At 44.7% G+C, this 25,484-nt stretch overlaps 1 protein-coding gene across 5 annotated transcripts in view; it reads right to left on the bottom strand.

Annotated features, from left to right (window-relative positions):
- Window positions 1-25,484, bottom strand: part of CNTLN (centlein) — a 505,942-nt gene that overhangs the window by 67,048 nt on the left and 413,410 nt on the right. For all 5 annotated transcript variants that reach the window (XM_088457338.1, XM_088457337.1, XM_088457336.1 and 2 more), the window contains exons 20-21: window positions 15,922-16,125; window positions 1,282-1,379 (exon numbers count right to left, since the gene is read on the bottom strand). In XM_088457338.1, the coding sequence (XP_088313464.1) occupies window positions 1,282-1,379; window positions 15,922-16,125 (302 nt within the window). The remainder of the gene's footprint in view (window positions 1-1,281; window positions 1,380-15,921; window positions 16,126-25,484) is intronic.

Below are 25,484 nucleotides of genomic sequence, written 5' to 3'. Positions count from 1 at the left end.
ATAAATTATTACAAGAAGATAAAAATAAAATAAATAAACCCCATAAAATGCAAAACACACAAGATTATGGTATATGTTGTTAATTCCTATTGTATTTTGAGGTTACTATACCTTTTACTGGAACAATATTAACAAATATTCAAATGCATAACCTTATGAGATTGCAGAGGTCTTTTAATGCTAATTAATCATCTTAAGCGATATTTAGCCATTATAGGTCTACAGGGTCATTAACTTTTTTTTACTCCCACATACTATACCTACCAAGCCATAGTATAACATTTTAGCTTTAACTCTCCACTGACAAATTGATGAAGACAAGTTTGACATTGGTACAGTGCATAAACAATGCAAACGCTACACATTTTTTATTAATAAAATATTAGAATCAGCAATCTATGGAACATATATAGCATAACAGAAAATGAATGAATAAAAAAAATGATCAGCGTTCATGTAGCTCAGTTATCAAGCAGAAATGAGGGGAAAAAAAAGCGAAGGGAAAGAAGAGATCTTAAACTCAAAATCTTACTATTTTTGAGTGACCTAGTCCAGTATTAATTTTGTATAGCCACAAACTGGCAAAACAATTAAATTAATAATATATAAATAGGGTAATGGCAAGCAAAGAACCAATTTAAAGAATACAACAGGAATTTCTTACAGAACGACTGCAAGAGCAATTTGCATTGAAGTCCCATAACTCAAAAGAAAAAAAACCTGAAAGCTATAATTTGTAAACTATTACAGTGCTCTTGAATTCTTCTTTTTAAAAGGTCCCAATCAATCCAAATCTAAACAAACAAAACTGTCCTTTTGCACTTGTTATACATATAAGCTTTGGTGCTTAATCCAGTTTAAGCAGCTAAACCTTGACACGTCTCTCAGCCCCCAGGCTAAGAATTACTGTATCTGAAAGATTCCTCTCCTCTCTGCCCTGATTTGAATTTACATCAAGGGTGATTAAGTCCACTCTGGGGTCTCAATCTAACTTTGGTTACTCCATCAAATCATTTATGAGTTCACACAATTTGTGACCTTCAGCTGCACTTCCCAGCTTCTTTTGTGAAAGCACAAAATCCATCTGTGATATTAAACTTAAATTAGAGAAACGAAAAACAAATGTAGAGAATTAGCACCTCAAACTCTCTACCTCCCCTGACCCAAAATATACAAGCATTAAAGTCAGAAAACATTCAAGGAAAAAAAGATGGCTACCACAAGGTGGCGGCAAACACAATGGATCATTGCATACATTTATAAAAATTATTTATACAGTACCTTTCCTGCAGTTCCCGAACCCGTTCTTCCTTTTCCTGGACTTCATTTTTCATGGCTTTAATTGTTGTGGACTGTTTTGCCATTTCAATACTCATATTCTAAATTAGAGATAAAAAAAATGAGCTATAAGAGCTTCTGGTACTCGCTTAATCAGTCTGGGAGGTCCTCAATATGTTGTATGTGTTGCTTGCCTTACAGTACTAGGAGGTTTAAATATACAATCACTTCATAAAACATAACTGCAAATACACGGAAAGAAGGTATAACATTACAAACAATAATAAATGTGTAAGCATTGAGCACTCATTTTACCAACTTAAGGGGAAAACATAACATTCCATTCAGAATTTAAGAATACAGTTTGCAATGAATATAACATTTTTATGTTACAGTTTGTTATTATAAATTTTATATGGACACATTGCAATATATTAGCATCCATTTGAGGAGTTCTGTGCATTTACCTCTTCTTTGTGACTTATAAACCTATATGTAATAATTAACTATATAAAATATATAAAGCAATTATGCAGCCTTCTGTTAAAACTAATAACAAACAGAAAAAAATAGCATAAAAGAAAAAATCTAATATACAAAACAGACATGCATAGGTTCTTTGCATGTTTGCCAGTTCAGATTCTAAATAACTTTAGAATTATTAAAATGTATAAAGATAGTTTATGACTCAAAATGATGATGTGATGTTCTGTAATTAAACAGGTTTCATTTTACTGCAAATGTACAGATGTGTCCAGATACACCTAGCCTCCTTGCACTATAAAACGGCCCTTTTAGTCACACCATGCCGTGGCACGACTCGATAGCGAAGAGCGTCTTTTTAGGTGACTTTTACCTTATAATAAGTCTTATTCGCATTATATGCTGTATTTGATGCAAAATGCTACGTTACAGTGTCACAGATGCTGACACTAGCATTTCACATTCAGATACAACCGCAGTCGCACAGAGAATACAGGCATGCCGCATACCATTTTAATCATTCTAAGGGAAAAAGTCACAGGAAAAGACACTCGGCACTAGATTCGAACAACGCTCACACGTTATGTATAACGCGACTTGTAGCGCACAGAGGATAGATGTAGCGTTCCCGCTAGGCTGTTTTAGCGGGGCACCCTGCCCTCTTTCTGGAAGGCAAAAAGCGCCCTGCCCTCCAGAAGGAGGGCAAAAAGCGCCCTGCCCTAACAGCCTGCGGGAACTGTCTTCAGCCGCGGGTCGCAGTGTCCCGCGGGTGAAGAAATGTGCGGTGACCCGGTCCCCGCCGGAGAATAGACGCCGGGCGCATGCGCCCGGCATCTATTCTCCCTGTCTGCAGGGCTTGGGGGCTGCCCGGCGTGTCCGTAAGTGCCGGGCACGCCCCCAAGAGTGACGAAAAGGGGACGTGTCTTATAGACACGCCCCCTTTTTGATGACCACGCCTCCTTCTCGGACGGGCACGCGCCTTCGGCACGCACACGAACGTGCCCTCTCTAGCTCCGGCGTCCTGCCTCTCACCGGAGCTAGAGTGAACACTATAGATGTATGTGGACACATCTGTATGTGTTAAAATGTTACAGCACAATAACATGTATTAATGTCTGCCTCTCCTAATCTGATATTTATTGATGAACATCCACCGGTATTTTGTGTACGCAGAAACTTCTTTTAAATGGCTCACAATTTTATCTTTCAAAATCAGCCTAGAGAGGAAGGGGTCTCCCAAAATGACTGTGAGAGTGTACAATGTAAGTGAGAGTTGCTTCTTGAATGGCTGTATGCTTCTTTGAATTCAGCAAAAAAAATGCGTATATCCTTAATTAAACTATTCAGAAACAGTACTATAGATTATATCTGGGGTTCTCAATTCCAGTCCTCAAGTACCCCCAACAAGTCATATGTTCTGGAGTTCTTTAGTAAGAAACAGGTGAATTGATCAATTTTGCTTGGTCAGTAATTATCCCACCTGTTTCCACAGACATAAATCCTAAAAACACGACTTGTTGGGAGGACTGGAGTGGAGAATCACTGGATTACAAAAAAATACAAAGTACAATACTACAATGTGTGTAACATTTCTAATGTTGTTTGTAACTGTTCAATTATTTGACTCTAAAGGAGCTTTACACACTAGACGATATGCTGCCTGGAAAAAAAAATGGGCGTGGTCAGGACACATATACCCCTTTCTCGTCACTCTCAACATTCCTTTCCATATGCACCTTAACCACTGTAGTGCTCCTTATAAAGTCCGCCCTATGCAGTGCCCCCAGTAGTGGTCCCTCTTATGCAGGCCCACAGTAGTGTCCCTTGTACAGTACCTCCAGTATCCAATGTCCCCATTAGTGCCCCTTGTACAGTACCCCCAGTAGTGGTCCCCCTTGTGCAGCTCCCCATTAGTTCTCCTTATACAGTGCCCCCAGTAGTGGTCCCCCTCATGCAGGCCCCCAATTGTGCCCCTTATACAGTGCCCCCAGTAGTAATCCCCTTTATGCAGCCCCCCCAGCAGTGGTCTCCACTATCCAGTGCCCCTTGTAGTGGTCATCCCTATTTAGTGCCCCCAGTGAAGTGTCCCTTGTGCCTCCAGTAGTAAGCCCCTTATATAGTGCCCCCAGTAGTAGACCCACCTTATGCAGTGCCCCTTATATAGTGCCTCCAGTAGCAGTCCCCCCCATGCAGTGCCCCCAGTTGTTGTCCCCCTATGCAGTGCCCTTTATATACTGCCCCCAGTAGTAGTCCCCCCTTATGCAGTGTCCTTTATATAGTGCTCCCAGTAGTAGTCTCCCCAGTAGTGGTCCCTGATGGAGTGCCCCAGTAGTAGTCCCCCTGATTAGTGCCCCCAGTAGAGGATCCCCTCAGTGGTGCCCCCAATTACTGCCCCCAGTAGTAGTCCCCCCGATTAGTGCCCCCAGTAGAGGTTCCCCCTAGTGGTGCCCCCAATTACTGCCCCCAGTAGTAGTCCCCCCGATTAGTGCCCCCCGTAGAGGTTCCCCCCAGTGGTGCCCCCAATTACTGCCCCCAGTAGTATTCCCCCCCCCGATTAGTGCCTCCAGTAGAGGTCCCCCCAGTGGTGCCTCCAGTAGAGGTCCCCCCAGTGGTGCCTCCAGTAGTAGTCCCCCCGATTAGTGCCCCCAGTAGAGGTTCCCCCCAGTGGTGCCCCCAATTACTGCCCCCAGTAGTAGTCCCCCCGATTAGTGCCCCCCGTAGAGGTTCCCCCCAGTGGTGCCCCCAATTACTGCCCCCAGTAGTATCCCCCCCCCGATTAGTGCCTCCAGTAGAGGTCCCCCCAGTGGTGCCTCCAGTAGAGGTCCCCCCAGTGGTGCCTCCAGTAGTGGTCCCCCCAATTAGTGCCCCCAGTAGAGGTCCCCCCAATTACTGCCTCCAGTAGTAGTTACCCCAATTACTGCCCCCAGTAGAGGTGCCCCCCCAAATACATAGCAAAATAAAATAATAAAAAACGTACCTGCATTCACGCTCCTGCCGCCGCGACGTCCGCCCTCCTGGGCTGGCGCGCTCTGCATTATGGGAGAGACGTCATGACGGCTCTTGCAGTGGGCGCTGCAGCAGTCAATGAGAGTCTATCTGACTCTCATTGGCTGCTGTTTAACACACACATCTCCGCCAGCACTGGTGGCGATGTGTGTGCAGCAGCAGCCAATGAGAGTATGTCTGACTCTCATTGGCTGCTGACTAACACACACATCGCCGCCGCGCGGCGGTGATGTGTGTGTTAGCACAGCCTGAGCCATGCCCGCCTCCCGGCGCTATTGGGCAAGCCTAGCGCTGGTCCTGTGTTAATGTGTAGCGCTGACCGCACTCACTGCAGTCGGCACAACACTGGGTAACTAGGACGGGCCGGTACAGTGGTCGGCGACGGCCCACCATGGGGGGGCGCCGCTGGTCCCACGGCACGTGCCCCGCCCTAGTTACGCCAAAATACATTATTTCTTTCATGCACAGTAAAGACTAGGCTACTTTTGCATGTAGCGCACAAACAGCACCGCAGCAGGACGGCAGTGCGCTCTGTGCTGCACTGCCGCCACTCTCGCTCCCCCCAGCCCACTCAATACCCGTAAGCGCATACCTTTTCATGCTGCCATCGGGTGGAGGGCGGGGACTTCTTTTGCGTTGCTCTCCTCTGCCTCATAGCACTCCAGGCACACCTCCGGAGCCCTGCAGGTAGCGGCAGGTGACCTTCCAGGCTTCCGCCCTGTGCGGAGGCACCGGCCGCACCACCCTCCCTACGGCCCTGTCCACAAATACTGGACAGCTTTATTTTTATACTGCAATTTAGAATGGAGTTTGGACACACCCCTCCCAAATCTAAATTTCTTAGCAAATTTTACATCTGCCCCACCTGCCTGCAAAATGGTTTTATCAAGGTGGAAAGAAATTTCTGAATTTTTTTACTATTGTACAGTGATTAAGATGTACTTAGTTTCACTGTCCAGACATGGTTAAGAAATGGCTGTAATATACTTTATAGTTTCCTTATGGTTAACTAGTAAATAAGGCCACTGAAACATGGGTGCAAAACAGGGCTGAAATTAGGGTGATGCGTCATGTGCCACGGCACAGTTCACCGCAGGGCAGGGGGCGCTGCTCGGGCCTGTCAACTTTCGGTTTCTAATCATTCTAACTTGTAACCTTTTTTTTTAGCTTGGCATCTCCTGGTGGCCCCCACCTCCTCCATCTGGCCACCTCCCCAAGCACCTTCAGTCACATCCTCTTTTATTTAACACACACATTTGAAAATACTGTCAAACCTATCACCTCTCACATGGCAATCAGAAACCTTACACATGGAGCTATCTATCTGCCTCAATTTCTGATGGCAGCCACCGATTCCCGACCCATGTGTTACCAGCACACATGGAGTACCCTTGCCGGTGAGTGTACCATACACGGATCTCACCGCCGCTGATATTTTCTGCATATACACTGCAAGCAGTACTCTTTCTATACATTTAGTCTGTGATTTACATTGCCAGCTCCAGGCTTGTGCACAGCTGTTCTGATGGACAGATCCAGCTGCAGCTTCACTGCTAAATCTAAAGCTGGTGAGTAATACTGCATAAATTACTGTACATCATCACTGCGGCCATTTGTTTCACACTGTATTTGGCAGTGATACCTGGATAATAGTGGGGCAACGGGATCGGTACCCCTTCATCATCATATGGGACGAATCAGATTTGTCAAGCCCTTTCCCCATGAAGCCACACCCTTTTTTTTGGTAGTGCCTCTTATGGTGCGTACACACTACACGATATGCTCCCTGAGCGATATCGCGTAGTGTGTCCCAGGCAGGGTGTGCTCAATGTCGTTCATGACATTGAGCACAGCCGCTGAACGATTATATTAACGATATCGTTCAGCGCCGAGCTCTCTCCCCCATTCCCCAACATGCAGCAACCTGACGAGATCGTCAGGTTGGCCTGCATGTCAGCCCGATGAACGATGACGACGAACGACCCGCGGGAACGCGCGTCGTCGTTATCGTTCATCGTTTTGGGGTTAAAAATGAACGATAAAGTGGACGACTGAACGATAACGATATCGTTCAGTCGTCCACTTTACCGCCCATTGTGTAAGCACCATTAAGTTCCTATTTGAAAAATGGAAATTTGAGGGGGTGCCAATGCTCTTTCTGGCCCAGGGCACCAGAAAGTCTAGTTATGGGTTCTTGTGCTCGAACCAGTTCTTATACTCTGTATTTACCTATACATAGCTGGCAGTGGGTGATTCAGAGATGGATGGACTTGCAGAGCCGAACACAAGCGGCTTTGCAATTCTGTCCATTTAAAAATGCAAGTGCAGCTGGAGGTGTCTGTAAGAAACAGGCACCTCCTTGCTGCATCTGTGATCCCAGTGATGCGACCCAGGACTCAACCTGGGATCACCATCACAACCATCGGTCATGCTGGTTGGCTCATTGGGGAGGCTGCGGTAGCTATAGCTTACCACTGAGTCCTGGCAATTTGCGAGGATAGGAAATCTGCGTTCACTAAAAAAGACCCTGGCCTCGTCCCTCCCGGAAAACTGGGGCAAAAAGGTCCTGTGTCGGGGAACGACCCCGCTCCTCCTCCCAAATGCTGCAGCTTGTCAATCAGACTGCGGCTGGGTGGCACTGCGAGCTGACTGGCAGATGGAGGGCTGCGCATCCGCAGTACTCTAACAATCGGATACGTGTGCTAACCATCAGGTTAGCGTACATCTCTGAATCAGGCACAGTGTAAAACCGGGCACACACTTAAAATACAGAGCAGCCGATCGTGCGGTCGATTAGGTAATCTATACACACTTACCAATCGACCGCTCAATATGTCGGGCCAGACATCACAACTGGGCAGGCATTTAAAATGGCAGTAATATTAAACACAGTTGTGATGTCAGTGTTGGAGGTCCCTGCAGCCAGTGTAGGGGCAGTCGGTGAGTCGTCTGTACACACATGCATACGCACAGATTAAGCTTCATGATATTTCTGCATCGGCTGGGCTACAAGGCGAGCCCGAGATGTCTGTGAACAACATCATTCAGACATATCGGGTATAAACAACCACCGATTTGCTATCGATATATCATTTGTCATTCAATCGAACAATATATCTAGTAGTGTGTACCCAGCATAAGTCAGTGAACGCGCTGAGTGACAAAATATGTGGGTCCCAGGGACCTTCCATTTTAAAAATAATGGGGTCCTATCTGACCATTTCTGGGTCCCATCATAATTTATGCTTTAGATGTCCCCATATGTCCCTCAGACCTCCCCACATGCCACCACACATCCCCACATACCGTTAGAATGCCCATCTGATACCACCAACAGCATCAGACCTCCCCACATGCCCCTTAAATGCATGTTTAATGCCTCCATGATCCTACACACGACTTGTATGTACACAAAACCCATAGTGAATAACAGCCTTAACACATTATGCCATGCAATAATGCCCAGCAGTTACATATTATGCCACATAGCAATACCCAGCCTTTACAAATTTTGTAACACCCATCCTTTACACATTATGCCATGCAGTAATGCCATTTACACATTATGGCACGCAGTAAAAATAGATTCCAGCAGATAAAAAACTCTCCATATAAATGCAAGCGTGACTCCAGGATCAAAGGGCACAATTGATTGCATGCAAAAAGTCCTAAACAGAATAATCTTGCATGCATGAAATCCCCAGCAGCCATTAATAGTATAAGCAATATTAAGCAATATCGGTTAGGTGTCAAGCAGCTAGCTGATCTGGATAGTCAGCAGTGGCGGAACTAGAGAGTGTGGTTGGCCCAGGTGCAAGAATGTGCGTTGGGCCCCCCCTATGCAGTGCCCCCAGTAGTTGACCCCCTATGCATTGCCCCCAGTAGTAATATCCCCCCAATGCAGTGCCCCCAATAGTCCCCCTATGCATTGCCCCCAGTAGTAATCCCCCCCTATGCAGTGCCCCCAGTAGTAGTTCTCCTATGCATTGCCCCTAATAGTCCCCCTATGCATTGCCCCCAGTAGTAATCCCCCCCAATGCAGTGCCCTCAGTAGTTGACCCCCTATGCATTGCCCCCAGTAGTGGCCCACCTATTTACCTTTTAGTGACCTGGGCCTAATGTCCAGGTCACCCACACACATTTGGAGGCAGATACCTTCAATTGGGCCTAATGCCCCTTATGTAGCCCGGGCCTTGTGCCCGCCTATATCCCCAAAGGCCTATTGCCTGAATTTATCCCACGAGCCTAGTGCCCGACAACCCTGGTGGTCTAGGGAGGGGTTAAATACCGGTCGCCCAAGGCCGTCTACCGCTACGGTGGCAGAGGCTGCTGGGGGGAGCTTTGTTAGCTGTGTTTCTTTCCACTCCCGCATTCCACTCCGGTCCTCAGCTTTGTTCTTCTGCCGCTGGCCCGTTCTGGCCAGCAGCGCCGCCTCTTCCTTTCTTCCTCCTTGATGACACCGTCTTATGGCCTCTTGCGCGGCCGCCGGAACTGTTGCCGTGGCGCTCTTCTCTTCGGGAGGTCTTCACTCCTCCCCCTCTGCCGCTGGACTGAACTTTCCCGCTCAGCGGCGTCTAATTCAAGATGCTGCAAGTGGGCGGGGCTATGATGCAGCAAGCTGCGATTGGCTTGGTGCGCCTGCCCCATATTGGCTGCTTCCACGAGCTGTGTTTGGCTCGCGGCCAGTGCCAAACAACCGCTGCAGCTTCTTGGCTTCCGGGCGGTGAGCTCTGCTTAGCTTGCAGCCGGAGCCAAGCTTCTCCTGCTGCCACTTAACCGCCGGCACTGGTGGAAGGGATCAGGCGGTCCCTTCACCAGTTACCCACCGTGGCTGCTTACCCGGCGCTGGGAACCAACACACTGTCCCGCAGGGGACACATTTTCTCTGCCTGCCCCTGCAGCTGTGCCGATGCTGGGATCAGACACTTAATCCCAGCACGGCTTTCCACAGCAGCAGCCAATGAGAGTCTGTCTGACTCTCATTGACTACAATAACAAACAGTGTTGTGTTTATTACACGCTGTGCTGCAGCCAGCTGTCAGGGATTGGCCACAGCACAGCACGTCCCCGGCTACTTTTGAAAAGTGAGTCCCCAGTGCTCAATCCCGGGTAAAATGTGCGCTATAGCGCGTATTTGCGAACACTGTTAGTGGTGAGTTCCTGCCACAGGAGCACAGATACACTCAATGAAAACAATGAACATGTTGCTTACAATGCTTGTTATTTCTCTGCAAAAATAAGTGTGCAAAGTGCAAACATCCAAGGACTAATCCTAAAATATGTGGTGGAGCACCCATTTGTCACTAGCCTAAGTCTCGACTGATTTAACATAGGAACAAAATAACAGGACATATTCAGACAGATCATACTGATCAGCACTTTTAGGAAACCATATATGACCTATTAAGTCAGCACACCAAATGGCCAGAATGGTCCAAGTTAGCAAAGAAGAGTTTAAGTGATAAGATAGGTACCGGGAATAGGTCCGTTTCCCTGGCTGGCTTCCAGACGAGCCCCTGCTCGTCAGCAGGGATAATGTTGGTATATCCCTAGGAGATTATTGTAGCTGGATGCTGCCGGCAGACAGCCACAGATCTTTCTAGTTGCAGACAGGAGTTGAGGTGAGCCGTGTCCACGGGATCGCTGTAGCATATAGAAAGACACCTACGCTCACGAGTGAGCATTTTATGCACTGAGATAGTTATGTGCTCTGCAATCTCCTCAGTAGGTTTCTGCTATACCTCTCAGCTACTAAGGTAAAAGAAGCCTGACCAGTTACGAGAACAGCCTATATGCTGGTGGATGGGATGCCAGCCGCCGATATACTGACGCCGGAATCACGCCGCAGTTAAACCGAAGGGGGATCAGGATACCGGCGCCGGAATCCCAAACCAAGGATCCGGGTAAGAATCAGCGTCAACTCAGGGATTTGGGGGGGGGAGGATTTGGGACCCCCGGGAAGAAATTAAGGTTAGGCAGCCCCCCCGGGGAGGGTTACGATACGGGGAGGGGGTTTAAGCACCACCGGGGGGAAGTTAGGGTTAGGCACCCAACCCCCAGGAGGGTTAGGTTTAGGGTGTGGGAAGGGGGGTTAGGCACCATCGGGGGGTGGTTAGGGTTAGGCACCCCCCAGGGAGGTTAGGGAGGGTTAGGGTGGTGGTGGTGGGGGAGGGGGGGAGATGGGAGGAATAGGGTACTTATCCGCCCGTCGGGATGTTGACGCATCGGGCTTCCGGCATCATATTTCATACCCATTCCGTGTAACAGTTGATCCTTCGACTCACTGCTCTTCTGTTTGAGCTCTGCTGTCTCCCACTGGTACATATCAGCCTGTGCCTTCAGATCAGGGCAGTTTTAGGCACTGGAAGACATCCTGAGCGAACTTGCTTAAACCAAAATAGACTCCACGGCCTACTTGGTGGGCACCATTTAGACCTCCATGGCCATGACGACCTTTAAACATAGCCAAAAACCTAATCCTGGTCAAACTACGCCAGGGCTCGACAAAACCCGGGGGCCAGGTCGCCATGGCGACCAGATTTGGCTGCCTGGCGACCAGGTTTTCAGCAACCCCTTGGCCCTGTAGTGCAGACCGCGAGCGCGGTCCACACTACAGAGTAACAAGCATACAGTCGTCAGTGGCGGCTGTATGTTTGTTATAGCAGCCGATGAGAGTCTGTCAGACTCTCATTGGCTGCTGCGTCGTTCACGGAGTGAGCCGGCTGGAGCTCACTCATGAGCTCCACCTTCCGGCTCACCCCGCAGCAGGTTGGGAGAGACGTCATTACGTCTCTCCCATAGTGCAGAGCGGCCAGGAGGAGCGGACAGCGGCGGTCGTAGGCAGAAGCGGGGATCAGGTAAGTTGCGTTTTTTTTTTTTAAGGGACACTGCATAGGGGGGATGGCCATTACTGTAGGGACACTGCATAGGTGGGGGTGGCCGCTACTGTAGGGACACTGCATAGGTGGGGGTGACTGCTACTGTAGGGACACTGCACAGGTGGGGGTGGCCACTACTGTGGGGGCACTGCATAGGTGGGGGTGGCCACTACTGGGGACACTATGGGGGGGGGGGTCACTGCATAAGAGGGACTACTACTGGGGGCAATGCATATGGGGGGCGCACTGATTAAAGGGGCACTACATAAGGGAACCACTACTGGGGTCACTGCAGAGCGGGGATTACTACTGAGGTCACTGCAGAGGGGGGGTTACTACTGGGGTCACTGCAGAGGGGGGATTACTACTGGGGGCACTGCAGAGGGGGGGATTACTACTGGGGGCACTGCAGAGGGGGAATTACTACTGGGGTAGCCTGTTAGTGGTGTGGCCATGGGGGTTGGTTGTCAGGGACATAGGTGCTCAGTAATGCTTCCCAGGGGGAAGGGGGGGTCTGGCTCCTACACTTTCATCCTGGCTCTTAAGTTTTAGAAAAATTTGTCAAGCCCTGAACTACACCACCATGACAAATCTGGTGGAGCTACATACAAAACTCTGGCTGTGCATAAAGGATAAACAGATACACACACACTTTCTTGATTATTATATAGATATATTTGTCACCAAAAATTAACTTTTACATTTTACCTCACAACATGCTATTAGTAACTGATGACATATGTCCAAATAGAAAACCGGGGCCGCAGTCAGGTAGAACTGCCAGTACTAGAGTACCAGGCCCCGGAGAGAGAAGGGAGTCAGGGTAGCAGCGGTGGTGCGAATTAGTGCCGCATAGCTTGCTACTGATTGGCTGCCAGTCCGAGAGCTGATTGGTTTGTGGCTGGCGCCAAATTCAAAATGTTGCCAGTGCTGTTTCTCTATGCCTGGCTGGCTGCCAGTGCATCAGCTGCAACCAGGTAGTCATGGACTAGTTCATGACCCTGTCCTATGCCCCCCTCTAGTCAAGCCAGCCTTCCCTGTCCTGTGCCTCCCCCCCAATTAAGTTCCAGCCTTCGCTGCCCTGTGCCCTCTCCATTCGAACCAACCCTGCCCTGTGTACTTCCGTTGGCGAAAACCCTGATGACAGTGAAATTTGCCAGGTTTCGCCAGTGAAGGCTTCCCCATATGAACAGTACAAGTATTATGGTGGCAATTTTTGGATCTGCTTTTTCAATGTTTTTATTATTTTAATGTGGATCTGGCTATTTCAATCAATCTCCTGTGGATCTCAATGTATCCAGCTATTTCAATATATATCTTATGTGGATCCGGCTATTCTTTATAATTATATATATATATGTCACAGCCACTGACAGTAATGTAGCATTTGGCATGCAGATACACCCGGAGTTACAAACAGAATATAGGCAGAATAGAAGCTGCTTGTACATCCAAATCGAATCACTTTGTGAATAAGATGCATTTGAAGGTAAAAAGTTGCACAAAAAGATGCTTGGCGCACGGCGCTAACACGTTCAATAAGACTTGACATGTTATAACATCACCCACCCCCACAGCCCAAACTTTGAGAATTTTTAAACTGGTTTACGCACCAATTGGCGCCCCGCCCCTGCTGTAAGTTCCACCCACATTTTCCACAGCTTCCACCTTTGCCATCCCTCCATTTCTCCAGGGGGGAGCCCTGCCTAGTTTGTCAGAATCAGGCTCCACATTTTCTGATGGCAGCCTAGTAGAGGACACCCACATCTCACATACGGGTCTTTGTGATTCTGCCCTTTGCAGAAGAAATCCGCAAACCTCAAATATATCACTTGTCTTAAATCACTCACAAATCCTGCCCTACTGAATACACGCACTGTTTGTAACAAACCAACCTCCACTCCTACATACACAATCTCAGCCCAAACTCTCCTACAAAGTAAAAAAAACGTCCAAAAGTGTTTTCCTTCTCATAATATCTTCAAATAACGCTAACTACCACTCCTAAACAAACATAATTCCAATTTCTAATACTCAGGCTTCTAACATTAAGGCCCCTATTTACTACAATCCGTATTTCAAATGCGGTTGTAGTGTGATATTGTGCCTAAATTCACATTGCGAATTTAGGAAATGTCACAGGAATGTATGAAGATTCTCAAGCAGGGACAGAGCTTGCAATAAAGCTCTATCCCTGCGAATCCACTTCACACACTTGTCACAGTATGTATAGCAAAAAATACAGTGAGAAGGTGTACGCGCATGCGCTGGCTGGCTCTCCAACTCCCACCCCCTCTATTGATAAAGAGGCAGTAAGGGCTCAATTTAATACAAGTAAAGGGCTCACTAAGAAGTGGATGTATTAACCCTCTTAATGTTTATCGGGTGATGCACATAAACAAAGCATTTACATGCATGTGTTGTGTAGGATGTATCTCAAGATTTGTCAAGCCCAAAAACAGCATTTACACCGTTCGATAATACAGAGATGGCGTAAAACGTGGCTTGACTGTGTCAGCAGTAAATGTTTGTTGCATACCATTGATATTAATACATGTGAAAGACACAATTTCAAATTAATATGTAATTAAATAAAAACACCAATACAAAGGAAAATGTCTACAAGCTTATATTGTTTTCCCCTTGAACAGCCAAATGGGACTCATCTTTCCTGCAGCTGTCCAAACTAAATTGTCAATTAAGCAATGCAGATAGATGGATGTGGCTAAATATAATGTAGCTGATACGCTAATGAAGTAGTATCAGCAGAAATCTATACACAATCACGTAATCAGAAGTGCATAGATACTAATGCTGATAGTCATCATCATTATTGCACCAGTAAGAGATATAGGGGGGGAGGGATCAAGCTTTCTAAAGAGTGGAAAAGTGCAGAAGTTACCCAAAGCAACCAATCAGCTTCTACTTATCATTACCACCCCTCTATAGAGTTCACTCAAAATTTACATTTATTATTCTATATTCCAACTGACCCCAATAAGATCATATAGCCCTGCTAGACTAGAACAAGATGCAATATGTGGCACATAACCTCATGTTTAAAAGCCATATTCCTAATTAAAGAAAAAAAAAAACTTTTTTAATGATAGTCTGAACTGTAATTTTACATGGCTGTACATATTTTTCTTTATTAATGATGTCTGTTGTTTTTGGAGAAGTGAAAATAAAAAATATTTGTCACACGCTTAATTCTAGTGTTCAAATTTTCACATTTCATTAATACTTCGCTCTCAAAAATATTAATTTACAACAATGATTTTGCAGCCCAAATTTGCACTATAACAGCAACAACCAAGCTGCCTTTTGAACATGACTTTTAAAACATCTATTATAATTACATGAATAAATGATCTGCAGCAGTCCGACACAGTCTGACTATACTGTTGGGGCAATTTGGCACTATTCATAAAAAGAAGTAAAAGACGGAGGATGCTTTAATAATAACGAGAACAGATGTTTAAAAGGGACAAAAGTAACAGGGATCATGTGTGTTGGAACAATCAATGAGCCAACGCAAGATCAAAACTAGACATGAAAGAATCTGAATCCTGAAAGCTTTTGCAGGAAGAAAAGAAGAAGAAAAATACTAGATCAAAACTTCAACCTTACTAATGACCCCACCACATGTATGAGCCGCTGTCCAATTTCTCCCTTCACATCAGTTTTCATTTCTATTGTTGTCAGCTGTCCTCCAAAGCCTTTAGTCCTGGCTAGCGGAGTAAGTGAGCAGCTCCTTTAGAAACTGGCATGACTCAAGATCATAGATTGCATGGTAGCCTGAGCTACATGAGTACTGAAACCAGTACATCCTCCCTCCTGAGCCTAATGTCCTGGTATTGCTACCACGGTCTAAGGCCCTCTGATCATGAACTGCTTCGTAAAGGCAGGAGTTCACTTAGTCATTTGGAATGTTGTCTCCTTGACTTTCTCCCTTGCACTTCATCTACAAATATATCATTTTTTCCTTTTGAACAGGTTCTTGCCAACAATGAAAGAAAAATGGTTGCGGCTAAATCTAAATCTGCTAATGTGAAGAATCTAAATGAATTCATTTGTCGATTATGGGCTGCAGTCTAAATAACAGCACATAAAATGCAGAAGCATAATAAAATAAGCATGCACCTAAATGTGTACAACTCTACACTTATAATGAGGACTTGCAGTGTAATTTGAAAATGTCATGTTGCTGCAACTTCCAGTATTTACTACGTCTGGCATAGAAGTGGTGTATGGAAAAACAAAATCTTTATATTACCTTTAGTTTACTCTGGAGCTGCTTAATATCCACATCGGTGCATTTAGATGGTGTTAATGGAGTCACTGTAGGCTGATCCAAGGTCACAGGGCTCAATATTTCCTGTGAACTGCTGGCTTGGGCCTGCTGCTCTCTCATCTGCCCAATGGTCCTCTCCAAATTTTCTTTTTCCCGCTGAAATTCCATAAGGTCGGAATACAATTTCTAATGTTTGAAAGAAAAAAATATTTTTATGACTGGAAATAATTAGTTCAGTGAATTGACATGAAAAAAAAAAAAAAAGAAAAAAATGTTGACCTACTGCTCAATTCACGTATTTGGTTAACATGCAGGTTATGGGGGAATGGGATGCTCCTTCATTTATGTCTGTCAAATTTACTCAACTGTATATATCAGTAAAGCCCTGAAATTCATGACAAAATATTAACTAAGTTTTTTGATTCTGCAACACCACCAACAGTGTATGAACCACAATGCACTAAGTGTAATTCATAACTATGCAGAGTTTATTTGTAAGTCTAAATGGATAGGTTTAACATAAGGAGAAAACACATCGTGGAGAAATCTATTTAAGAATAATCACTGTCTCTATCTCATGATGATTAAATAAATGCTGTATATACTTAAATAAAGCATTTTTTATAGAATTAGAGATGCTATTTTTTTCTTTACTTTTTCTTTGAATTAAAGTGGAAATCAAGACTTCCAAATAAACTATGCATGTGTGAGCCACCAAATCTGGGTCACACATGTGCAGATGGACCCACGACTGGCTCGTACAGCAGTAAGAGTACTTTTACAGTGACCAATTAGTATTAATGTGGAGTTGAGTATCACTTAGCTGCTCCAGCAACATTTTTTAAATAAATAGTGGCAATATCAGATTTTTGAATAGAAAATCTTTTATATGTTCCTACGGAATGGGTATGATTCCCGTCAGCGGCAGCCCGACAGGAGCAGAGTGCGACGCAGCGGAAGCCCGACAGCGCTGGAAATCCCGATTGTGGATAGTTAAGTATCCACTAACCTAACCTAACCCCCCTAACCCTCCTTAGGGGTGCCTAACCCTAACTTCCCCCCCAAGTGCCTAACCCTAACCACCCCCTTCCCCGCTGCCTAAACCTAAGTCCCCCGGGGGGGTGCCTAACCCTAAGTCCCCCCCGGGGGTGCCTAACCCTAACCCTCCCTCCCCCTAGCCTAACCCTAACCCTCCCAGGGGGGGTGCCTAACCCTAAGTCCCCCCGGGAGCACTAAACCTAACCCTCCCCCCCCCCTGCGGCGCCCGGCATCACTACGATCGTGATGCCGGGCACCGACGCCCGGCATTTCACCCTTGCCGGGATAAGACAGTCGGGAAGCCGGCTGCCGGTATATAGGCAGTCGGCTTCCCGATTGCTTCCCGTTTCTACATATGTGCCCAGCTAGATTATTGCTCCATACAGCCATGTAGCGCGCCACACAGAAGCCTTGAGTCGCGCCACACAGAATGTTTCTTAATGGAATGTAGTGTAGAACTGGAAAAAAGCCATATCGTGTAATACAACTTTTTGTCCACCAGGTATCACTTTTCCTAAACTACACAGCACATGCGACAGTGTTCCAATGCATTTTCTGTATCACCGCCCGATGATTGACTGACAGAAGCTGTGATTGGGTACACTATAGTATAGCATTTTGGTCATGGAATCAGGGCTGTAGCAGAATGTGTAATAAAGAATTAAATAATAACAGTATGTGTGAGAGTCCTCTACTGCTAAACAAAAAAAAAATTATATATATATAGCATGCACAGCTTTCACTAAGACATGATGACTCGGTAGGTTGAGCGTCTTTTATGCGACTTTTTACCTTCAAATGCATTTGAATCATACAGCAAATTGAATTTATAGCACAAGCAGCTTCTGCTGATTAAAATGATATGCAGCAAGCCTATATTCTGTGAGCCAGTTCGGGTGGCATGCTGCATAACATTTTAATCAGCAGAAGCTGCTTGTGTTAATAAGACACACTTTAGGTAAAAAGACGCAAAAAAGACACTCGGCGCTACCGAGTCACACAGCACTCCTGCGCTATGTGTGGAGCAACTTGTAGCGCACAGAGGATAGATATATGTGGACACATCTCTATAACTGTGCTGCAAAGTACCTGTCCCCAAAAGTGACTCTACAGTAGATGCATAGTATTGTACAGAGTCCAAATAAAGCAGACGTACAGTAGCTAACACTGACAAGAAGACGCACACTAAGCATTACATAATGACAGAGTAACTAAAGTTCAGTTATTTTAAAGAACTCTACTGAACTAAAAGCATTTCTCTCAACATCCCACCGCAGTACAAATTTTATCAGTGGAGCACTCACCACCTAGAGGTTAAGCAGTGTATTACATGCCATGGCTTATCTTTCATTGTAGAATACCACGGTACGCCACAGTACAGCCATCAAGTAACGCTCCATGGCGCGACACAGGAGGCCTGAGTGGCACGCTATGAGCAACAAACTAGCTGGGCACATCTGTATATGTGTTTTCTAACATCCTAATTTGTTAAATCAAATAAATATGTTTCCCAAAATGAAATATAATTTTATCAATCAAGTGCAAATCTAGGCAGAATGGTGCACCTAAACTTTATTTAGCAAGTAATGCCACAGTCCATTTATTTCCATCAAATGGTATAAACTTTTGTGACTTTTCGCCGGCAATTGTATATGTTCCTTTGTCGGTTACATCTCCATTTGCAGCTAAAGGGGTAAAACTTGGTGTACACAGGGCATTCTCATGTAGGCGAGGTTTAGTGAAGGCTCCCTGAAATAATTGTGGGTTATGTGGAATTGTGCATATGAGTAAATATGCATCTCTTGCACCAAGGTGCTGGTACAAGTGTGCACATACACACTGGATTCAATGCAGTTGTAATTATGACCAACTTCATTTCTTTATCAGCCCCTTTATATGCACTGTATATATTTCTTAATTGACACAATTTTATTGTGTGTTAATAACACACATACTGTATTAATTTGTGTATAAATGGTGTACTGTGTTTTTTTTTGTTTTTTTTTAATGTACTACTACATAGTACAGCTATGAAACTGTAGCTCCTGGTGTAAATGAGGCACATATTTTACTCACCGAGGAGCAAAGCAGGCACAATGTTATCATTTGCCAAGCTGGACACATCTTGTGTTTATGGCCTCGTCTGCAAATTAAAAAAAGAAAAGCCTTTTGGTGAAGCCCTTTTTTTTCTTCTTCAAATTTAGATGCAAATTCCATCCAACTCGGCATAAGTCCCATTGTGACAATCATTATGTGTGTGTCACTTCTGTGTATGTAAAAGTGTTCATTGCATTGTCTGAAGTGTACCTAGAAATGTTCTTATACAGACATTCAATTTGATGGTGTAAAATGGATTCTGTTTAGAACTGATATTGAGCTACCAGTAACCCTCACCAGATGGAACATTTAAGTCCTATACAAAAGAGATTTCCAAACTCCACCATTTCACTCCACATTTTAAGAATATCCATGCTTGAGCATAGGTGACTTAATTAATAACTCAGTCAATTTGACTTAACCAACTAGATATCCTTAAAACCCGGACTGCAATGGCGGAGTTTGGGTACCTCTGCTGTAAAAGAAGGAATACTGCCTAAATGGATAGATTTAGCATAAGGAGAAAACACATAGTGGAGAAATCTATTTAAGAATAATCACTGTCTCTATCTCATGATGATTAAATAAATGCTGTATATTTAGCTCAAAATTGAGATGTAACCGACAAAGGGGCATATTCAATTGCCGGTGAAAAGTCACGGACTTTGCGCCTGGTGCACTTTTCGCCTACATAGCTGGTTTTGGGTCCGGTAAAGTATCGCGCGTGCGGCCACTTTTCTCAATATTCAATTCCAAGTTACGCGCAAACGGGACCCGGCGAAACTCAAACAGGCGAAAAGTGCTGTCACTTGTGGAAATCAGCCTGACACCCCCCAAAAGATGCACTGACATGGGAGATCAGTATGGATTTCCCCAAATAGCCCTGCTGAAGGTATTTGGGGGTACTTAAATGGTCTCAATAGGTGCTATTTAGCGAATTTGCATATGGGGGTGAAGAATAGCATTAATCGATATTTTTTCATCAAATTAACTAGTCCCAGCAGATTTGGGGTACCTGAAAATGGGGGCTAGCATATTTAAAAGTTGCTAAAGTGAAGTTTTAAAAATCATGGAAAATCTACCTGCCGCAAACACCTGAAAAGAAAAAAAAAAACACATAGAGCATACTTGGGGACCCCCCTGGAGTCTATTTAGCTAGTTTTTAAGTTTGTCCCCCAACTTTGCACTTTATCGCCCCCAAATCGAAAGTACTTTTTTGGGGTGTTCTAAAGGTTTTTTTTGTTATACTTTTCTTGATGCAGTTTACCTTTGGGGGACTGTCCTCACTGTGCTGGGGTTCCCGCAACTTTGCACCCCCAAACTGTACTTTATTCCGCCTCCATTCAGAGGCGCATCTTTTTCGCCTATCTGAATGCATTGACTTTCCGCTTTGGCAAAAAGTAATTGCAATTGAATTGGGCGTAAAGTTTCCGACAGGCGAAATGACGTCATCAGCGAAAATTTTTCGCTGAGATCGGCTTTTCGCCTGCAATTGAATACAGCCAAAAGACTTTTAATCACCTATGACTTGTGTTCAAATGTGCATCAGCCCAAAAATATCTACACACTCTTATTCAAATAGCAGATTTTGAGTGACCGGTTTCCATATGTAATGTGTCCTTGAAACCAACAGGAGTAAACAAATTAAACAAATTTTTTATAGAAAAGAAGTGAAATACAAAGCCTATCATACAAATGGTAAAAAGGATAGGGTCACTGCGTTCACTAACAAAAGCATGGAGGATTACAGAGAAGTCTTCCACCAGGGTATGCAAACCCTTTCATAAGGAGATGTAGTCGTGTTCAAAGTTAACCAATCATGTTCAAAATAATATTCAAAAGTAATTAGCACACACCTGTGAGCAATGAAAGTGATTGTGATTAAGCTCAAATAAATATCAGCTGTCTACAGATATGCCCAGCTACATCCTTGCCTGTAGCGCAGCGAATTGCTCCATGCGTGGCACGAGACTGACTCCTGCGTTTTGAGACGCACATTTGTGTCTCCATAGGAATGAATGGGAGAAGCACTCCCGTGATCGGAAACACGCATTTGTGTCTCCATAGGATTGAATGTAAACTCGCTCTCGCGATCGGGGACGCACCATAGCGTATCGTGGTGCATGGAGCAAGGCGCGTGCACATATGTGGCATGATCAGCCACAATGAACTTGGGCACATCTGTATATAGGTTTGCCTTACAGTTTTTGTGGTTGTGTCCTACCAGGAGAGTCATTGTCACTGCAACAAGCTTTTAAATCCTCTATTGGACCTCATTGCTAATTTGAAAGACATTACATCTATCATGGAGTATGATGAAGACAATCATCAATAAGTGGAGAAAGTGAGCATAGCAGTGACAGTGCAAAGATTAGGAAGTCCCTCCAAAGTTAAAAGTAGATAACATGATGAGGAGAACACTCATTAGAGAGTCTACAAATAGGCATATTGCAACATTAAAATGAGCTGCAGAAGTTTCTGTAAGAGACTGATGACTCCATGCATGTGGCAACAATCTCCCGTATTCCGCACAACAGGGCAATAGGGCATAGAGGCCAGTTTTCACTAAATAAGAACATCCAAACTCATAACTCATTATGCCTTCTATCCTGAGCAAGGTATAATGAATAGCCCCAAATATCAATATACTGGGCCTACGACTGTCAGTAGACTGATGAAGAGGAATTTCACTTTACAGCATGATAGTAATACAACTTACACAACCAAGTCAACCAAGGACTGACTTCAGAAAAAGAAATCACACTCATGGCATGACCTAGAAGGCTGTGCACAGATGACAGCCTTGCAATTTGATGGTCCTTGAACTGTTTTGCAGTGAAGAGTGGGTGAGAACTACAAAGCCCTCTTTTAGGCATCATTCATTATAGCAGGCTATTGAGTTGACTGGCCCGGCTGCTGATTGCCCGCCCGCCCGCCCGCCCCCCTGCAATGGGCGGTGTCTCAAACACCTGCGAAGCCTTCCATGCTGTATAATAGTTTGTCTCATCTGCAGAGTCTCGGCTGGTGTTAGTTGCTGCCCCTTCCCTAGGACAAGCCACTAATAAGGTATGTTAGTCTCCCCCTCCACAGATTCCTGCTCTCTGGCACTGTCACTGTGAGTGCGAGCCTGGCTGGAGGCTGCTGTATATCATGCTTCATCTCTCCTTGCAGTAAATGTCTCCAGTGTCACCTTCCCTGAGTGTGGCTGCAGGTAACAAAGGACATTAAAAAAAAGTTAGTGTGAACCATTCCCCCCCTCCCCTCCTACACATGTTCTTTATTGCTGCATCCCTCTCCCTGGAAAGCTTATCTCTGGAATGTAACAGTCCCTCCTGTAACCCGTCCCTGACAGGATCCTATTCTATGTAAAGCACAGGCAAAACTAGAGATCTGGTAATGGGTGGTTCCAGTTTTAGCACTACGCATGCGCAATGGCTAACAATAGCTCAATCTGTGTACATATTTGCATTTGTGATCGCTGCTGAATCAGGCCCACTGTTCAGTATGTTCTTCTTAACAATTACATAATCCGCAACAACGTTCTTTAACCTAACTCTGGCAGTTCAAGAATCAGAGAACCAGACGTTATGCCCCTGGAAGGTTGCCACTGCTGTAGCTGTGCAGCAACTTGAAATTTCAAGTGATGGCAGAGACCTGCTGCAGTTGAGCAGCTCTCGCCAGGAGATTTGCCCTCTTGCAAAAAGTGGAGACCTGCTGCACAGCAAGTCTGCCATGATGAGAAGACTATGGTGAGTTGATTTTGAAGCTTATTTGAATTTTGAAACAAACAATCCAAATGAAACAAGTAAAAAGAAAAAAAAAAAAGTTTTTGCAAAAGACTTTTAAAGGAACATTAAAGGATTTAAGAGGAAATTATTATCCTGCTCAGACAGGTGTTCTAAATTAGAGCAGTGGTTCCCAAACTGTGCGCCGCAGCACCCTGGGGTACCTTGGGATACTTGCAGGGGTGCCTCAGGTTGGTGGTCCAGCACCAAATCAAATTCTATATCGTCAATGTAATGTAAATATGTGGACAAACAGAAGCACAAACCTGACCACAACCACATAACTGACCCTAAGGATGACAGGTGAGCACAATTTACTTCATTTTGCTACATTGTTTTCTGAATTTCTCAATAACAAACGTTTGGCTTAGGGGTGCATGGAGCATTTGTCGAAACAACCTTTATATAAATCGACTGGCTACCTTGAGGCATTAAACAGCAAACTTCTAAGAAAAGTATGTTGGTAATGGCTACGTGGAGCTGGACGTCAAATGGCTACAGAGAGCTGTAAAGAATGTAAAACAGACTGTACTAGATGATGCAACAGAATATTGAAAACTACTGGATATACATTGTAAGCATTTCTTTAAACAACATTTTGAAGAAACAAATGTTCTAACGGGGGTAATAGATGCCTAACTAAAGTACAATTGAGATTGGATGTACCCTTTAACATATTAAAATTGTATTTATAATATACTACCACCTTAAAATTTGTTGCACAAGCCAACACACCACTTTTATTGGAGTCTACTAAAAATAAATATTGTTTTAAAACTCTATTTTCTAGGTCTTCTAGAGGGTAAATAAAATGGAGCAGCTGTTGTGGGTAATATTTTGTTGGATGATCTCCGGTTGTGTTTTATCTCCTGTGTATACATCACGGCCAGTGAGCCTCACTTTACATAACCTTGACTGGGGATTGATGTACTTAAAAGGTAAAAGCCAAGCTGGAAAGGGATACAATAACAGATGCTGGTTGTTTATCTCTACTGAGTAGGACTTACCAACTTACACAGCAGCCAAAGTGATTCGGGTTCATTTGCACAAATGTTGTTTTTAGAGATTAGTTTTATTAGAAATGTAATGAAAATGGCTACAAACTGCTAATTACTGTCAACTGAGGCTTAACTCACAGGATTACATTGATTTCTAGCATGGAAATGCCACCAAAATGTCATGCAGCATACAATTGCTGCTAAAGGGGAGCTTTCATGAAATAAAAGTAGGTATCAGGGGGATGTAGTTATGAGACTGGTGGACGCATGGCCATTGTTTTCAATCCCGACAGCGTAATTCCGGCAAGGGAATTAACATAGGCATCAAAATACCAATGCCGGAACACCGAGGATGCCAGACTGATCGTCCTCTCTGCCGGGTAAGTATACACTTAGCACGGGGATGGGGGGGGGGTTAGTGACCCCCGGGGGGACTTCGGGTTAGGCACCCCCCAGGGACGGTTAGGGTTAGGCTAGGGGGGGAGATTAGGGTTAGGAACTAGGGGGGAGGTTAAGGTTAGGCACCCCTAAGGGAGGGTACTTACCTCGTGGTGTCAGGATTTCGACCTGTCGGGCTGCCGCTGTCGGTATTTGATCCGGCGGCTGAACAGCCACCGGCAGTACATACAGATTCCGGTATCAGGACTGAAATAAAGGCAGGTATCAGAACTGCATTTTGGAAAATTAAATTGTATGATCAATTTAATAAAAGTACTGGTTTCTGATTCATTAAACATAATAAACTATAACCGTTAAAAGAAAACCAAGATGGACCTCACAAAACCAAATTAATTGTCCAAATAATATTATAAGCTATTAAAAGATAAACCTCTGCATATTGTGGAAATAGAGACTGTACGAAAAACCAAAATCAAAAACTGCCCTAGAATACATATGACTAACAAACATCCTTCTAAAAAATAACATTCTTGTAACATGCTGAAAACAAAGTAAGGCCGAGCTCTGTGTTAAGTAGGTAAATTAATTTGTTATAGGAAGAAGTATGCAGTCTGAAAAATGCTGGTCCATAGACAGTTTTAAGTCACGCAGCTCACAAGCCGTAAACTTTAATCACAAGTATAACATAGCACATCTGGCTGGTGGCCATGTGAAGGGTACCATTGGGATTCTCAACAGTCGCTGATACTGCTGGCGATAAAGCTGATGGTTTTGCCAACTAATGATCTTCAACAAATACACAAACAAGATTGCCTACAAGAGAAAATAACCAGTCACTTTAAACCTTCTACTAACCATAACACATACTTCTGGAATTGCTGGTCACACTGCTACATGCAGTATAGTTCAATCAATATCAAACGCTAGGCATTTCCACAACTCTCCAGACAGATCCATTTATGTTACCAGATTGTCCCCCCCTATCTGGCCTCCCCAACTCCCATCTCTCCCCTCTCCAGTGTCCCCTCAATGCTGCTGCTCGGCTCATCTTCCTCCCCTCTCCTACAAGCCCTCCACTGGCTCCCCTATCATTTCAGAACTCAATTCAAGGTTCTCACACTAAATTACAAAGCCCTCACCCATTCCTCTCCCATTTACATCTCTGACCTCATCTCCTTTCACTCTCCTGTCCCTCTTCGTTCAACAAATGCATGCTGCCTCTCATGCC

This window comes from Taudactylus pleione, unplaced genomic scaffold (assembly GCF_031769625.1).
Source record: "Taudactylus pleione unplaced genomic scaffold, aTauple2 ptg000757l, whole genome shotgun sequence".
Classification (NCBI taxonomy): domain Eukaryota; kingdom Metazoa; phylum Chordata; class Amphibia; order Anura; family Myobatrachidae; genus Taudactylus; species Taudactylus pleione.
The sequence above is the reverse complement of the archived record's forward strand: the minus strand, read 5'-3'. Positions and strand labels throughout refer to the sequence as shown.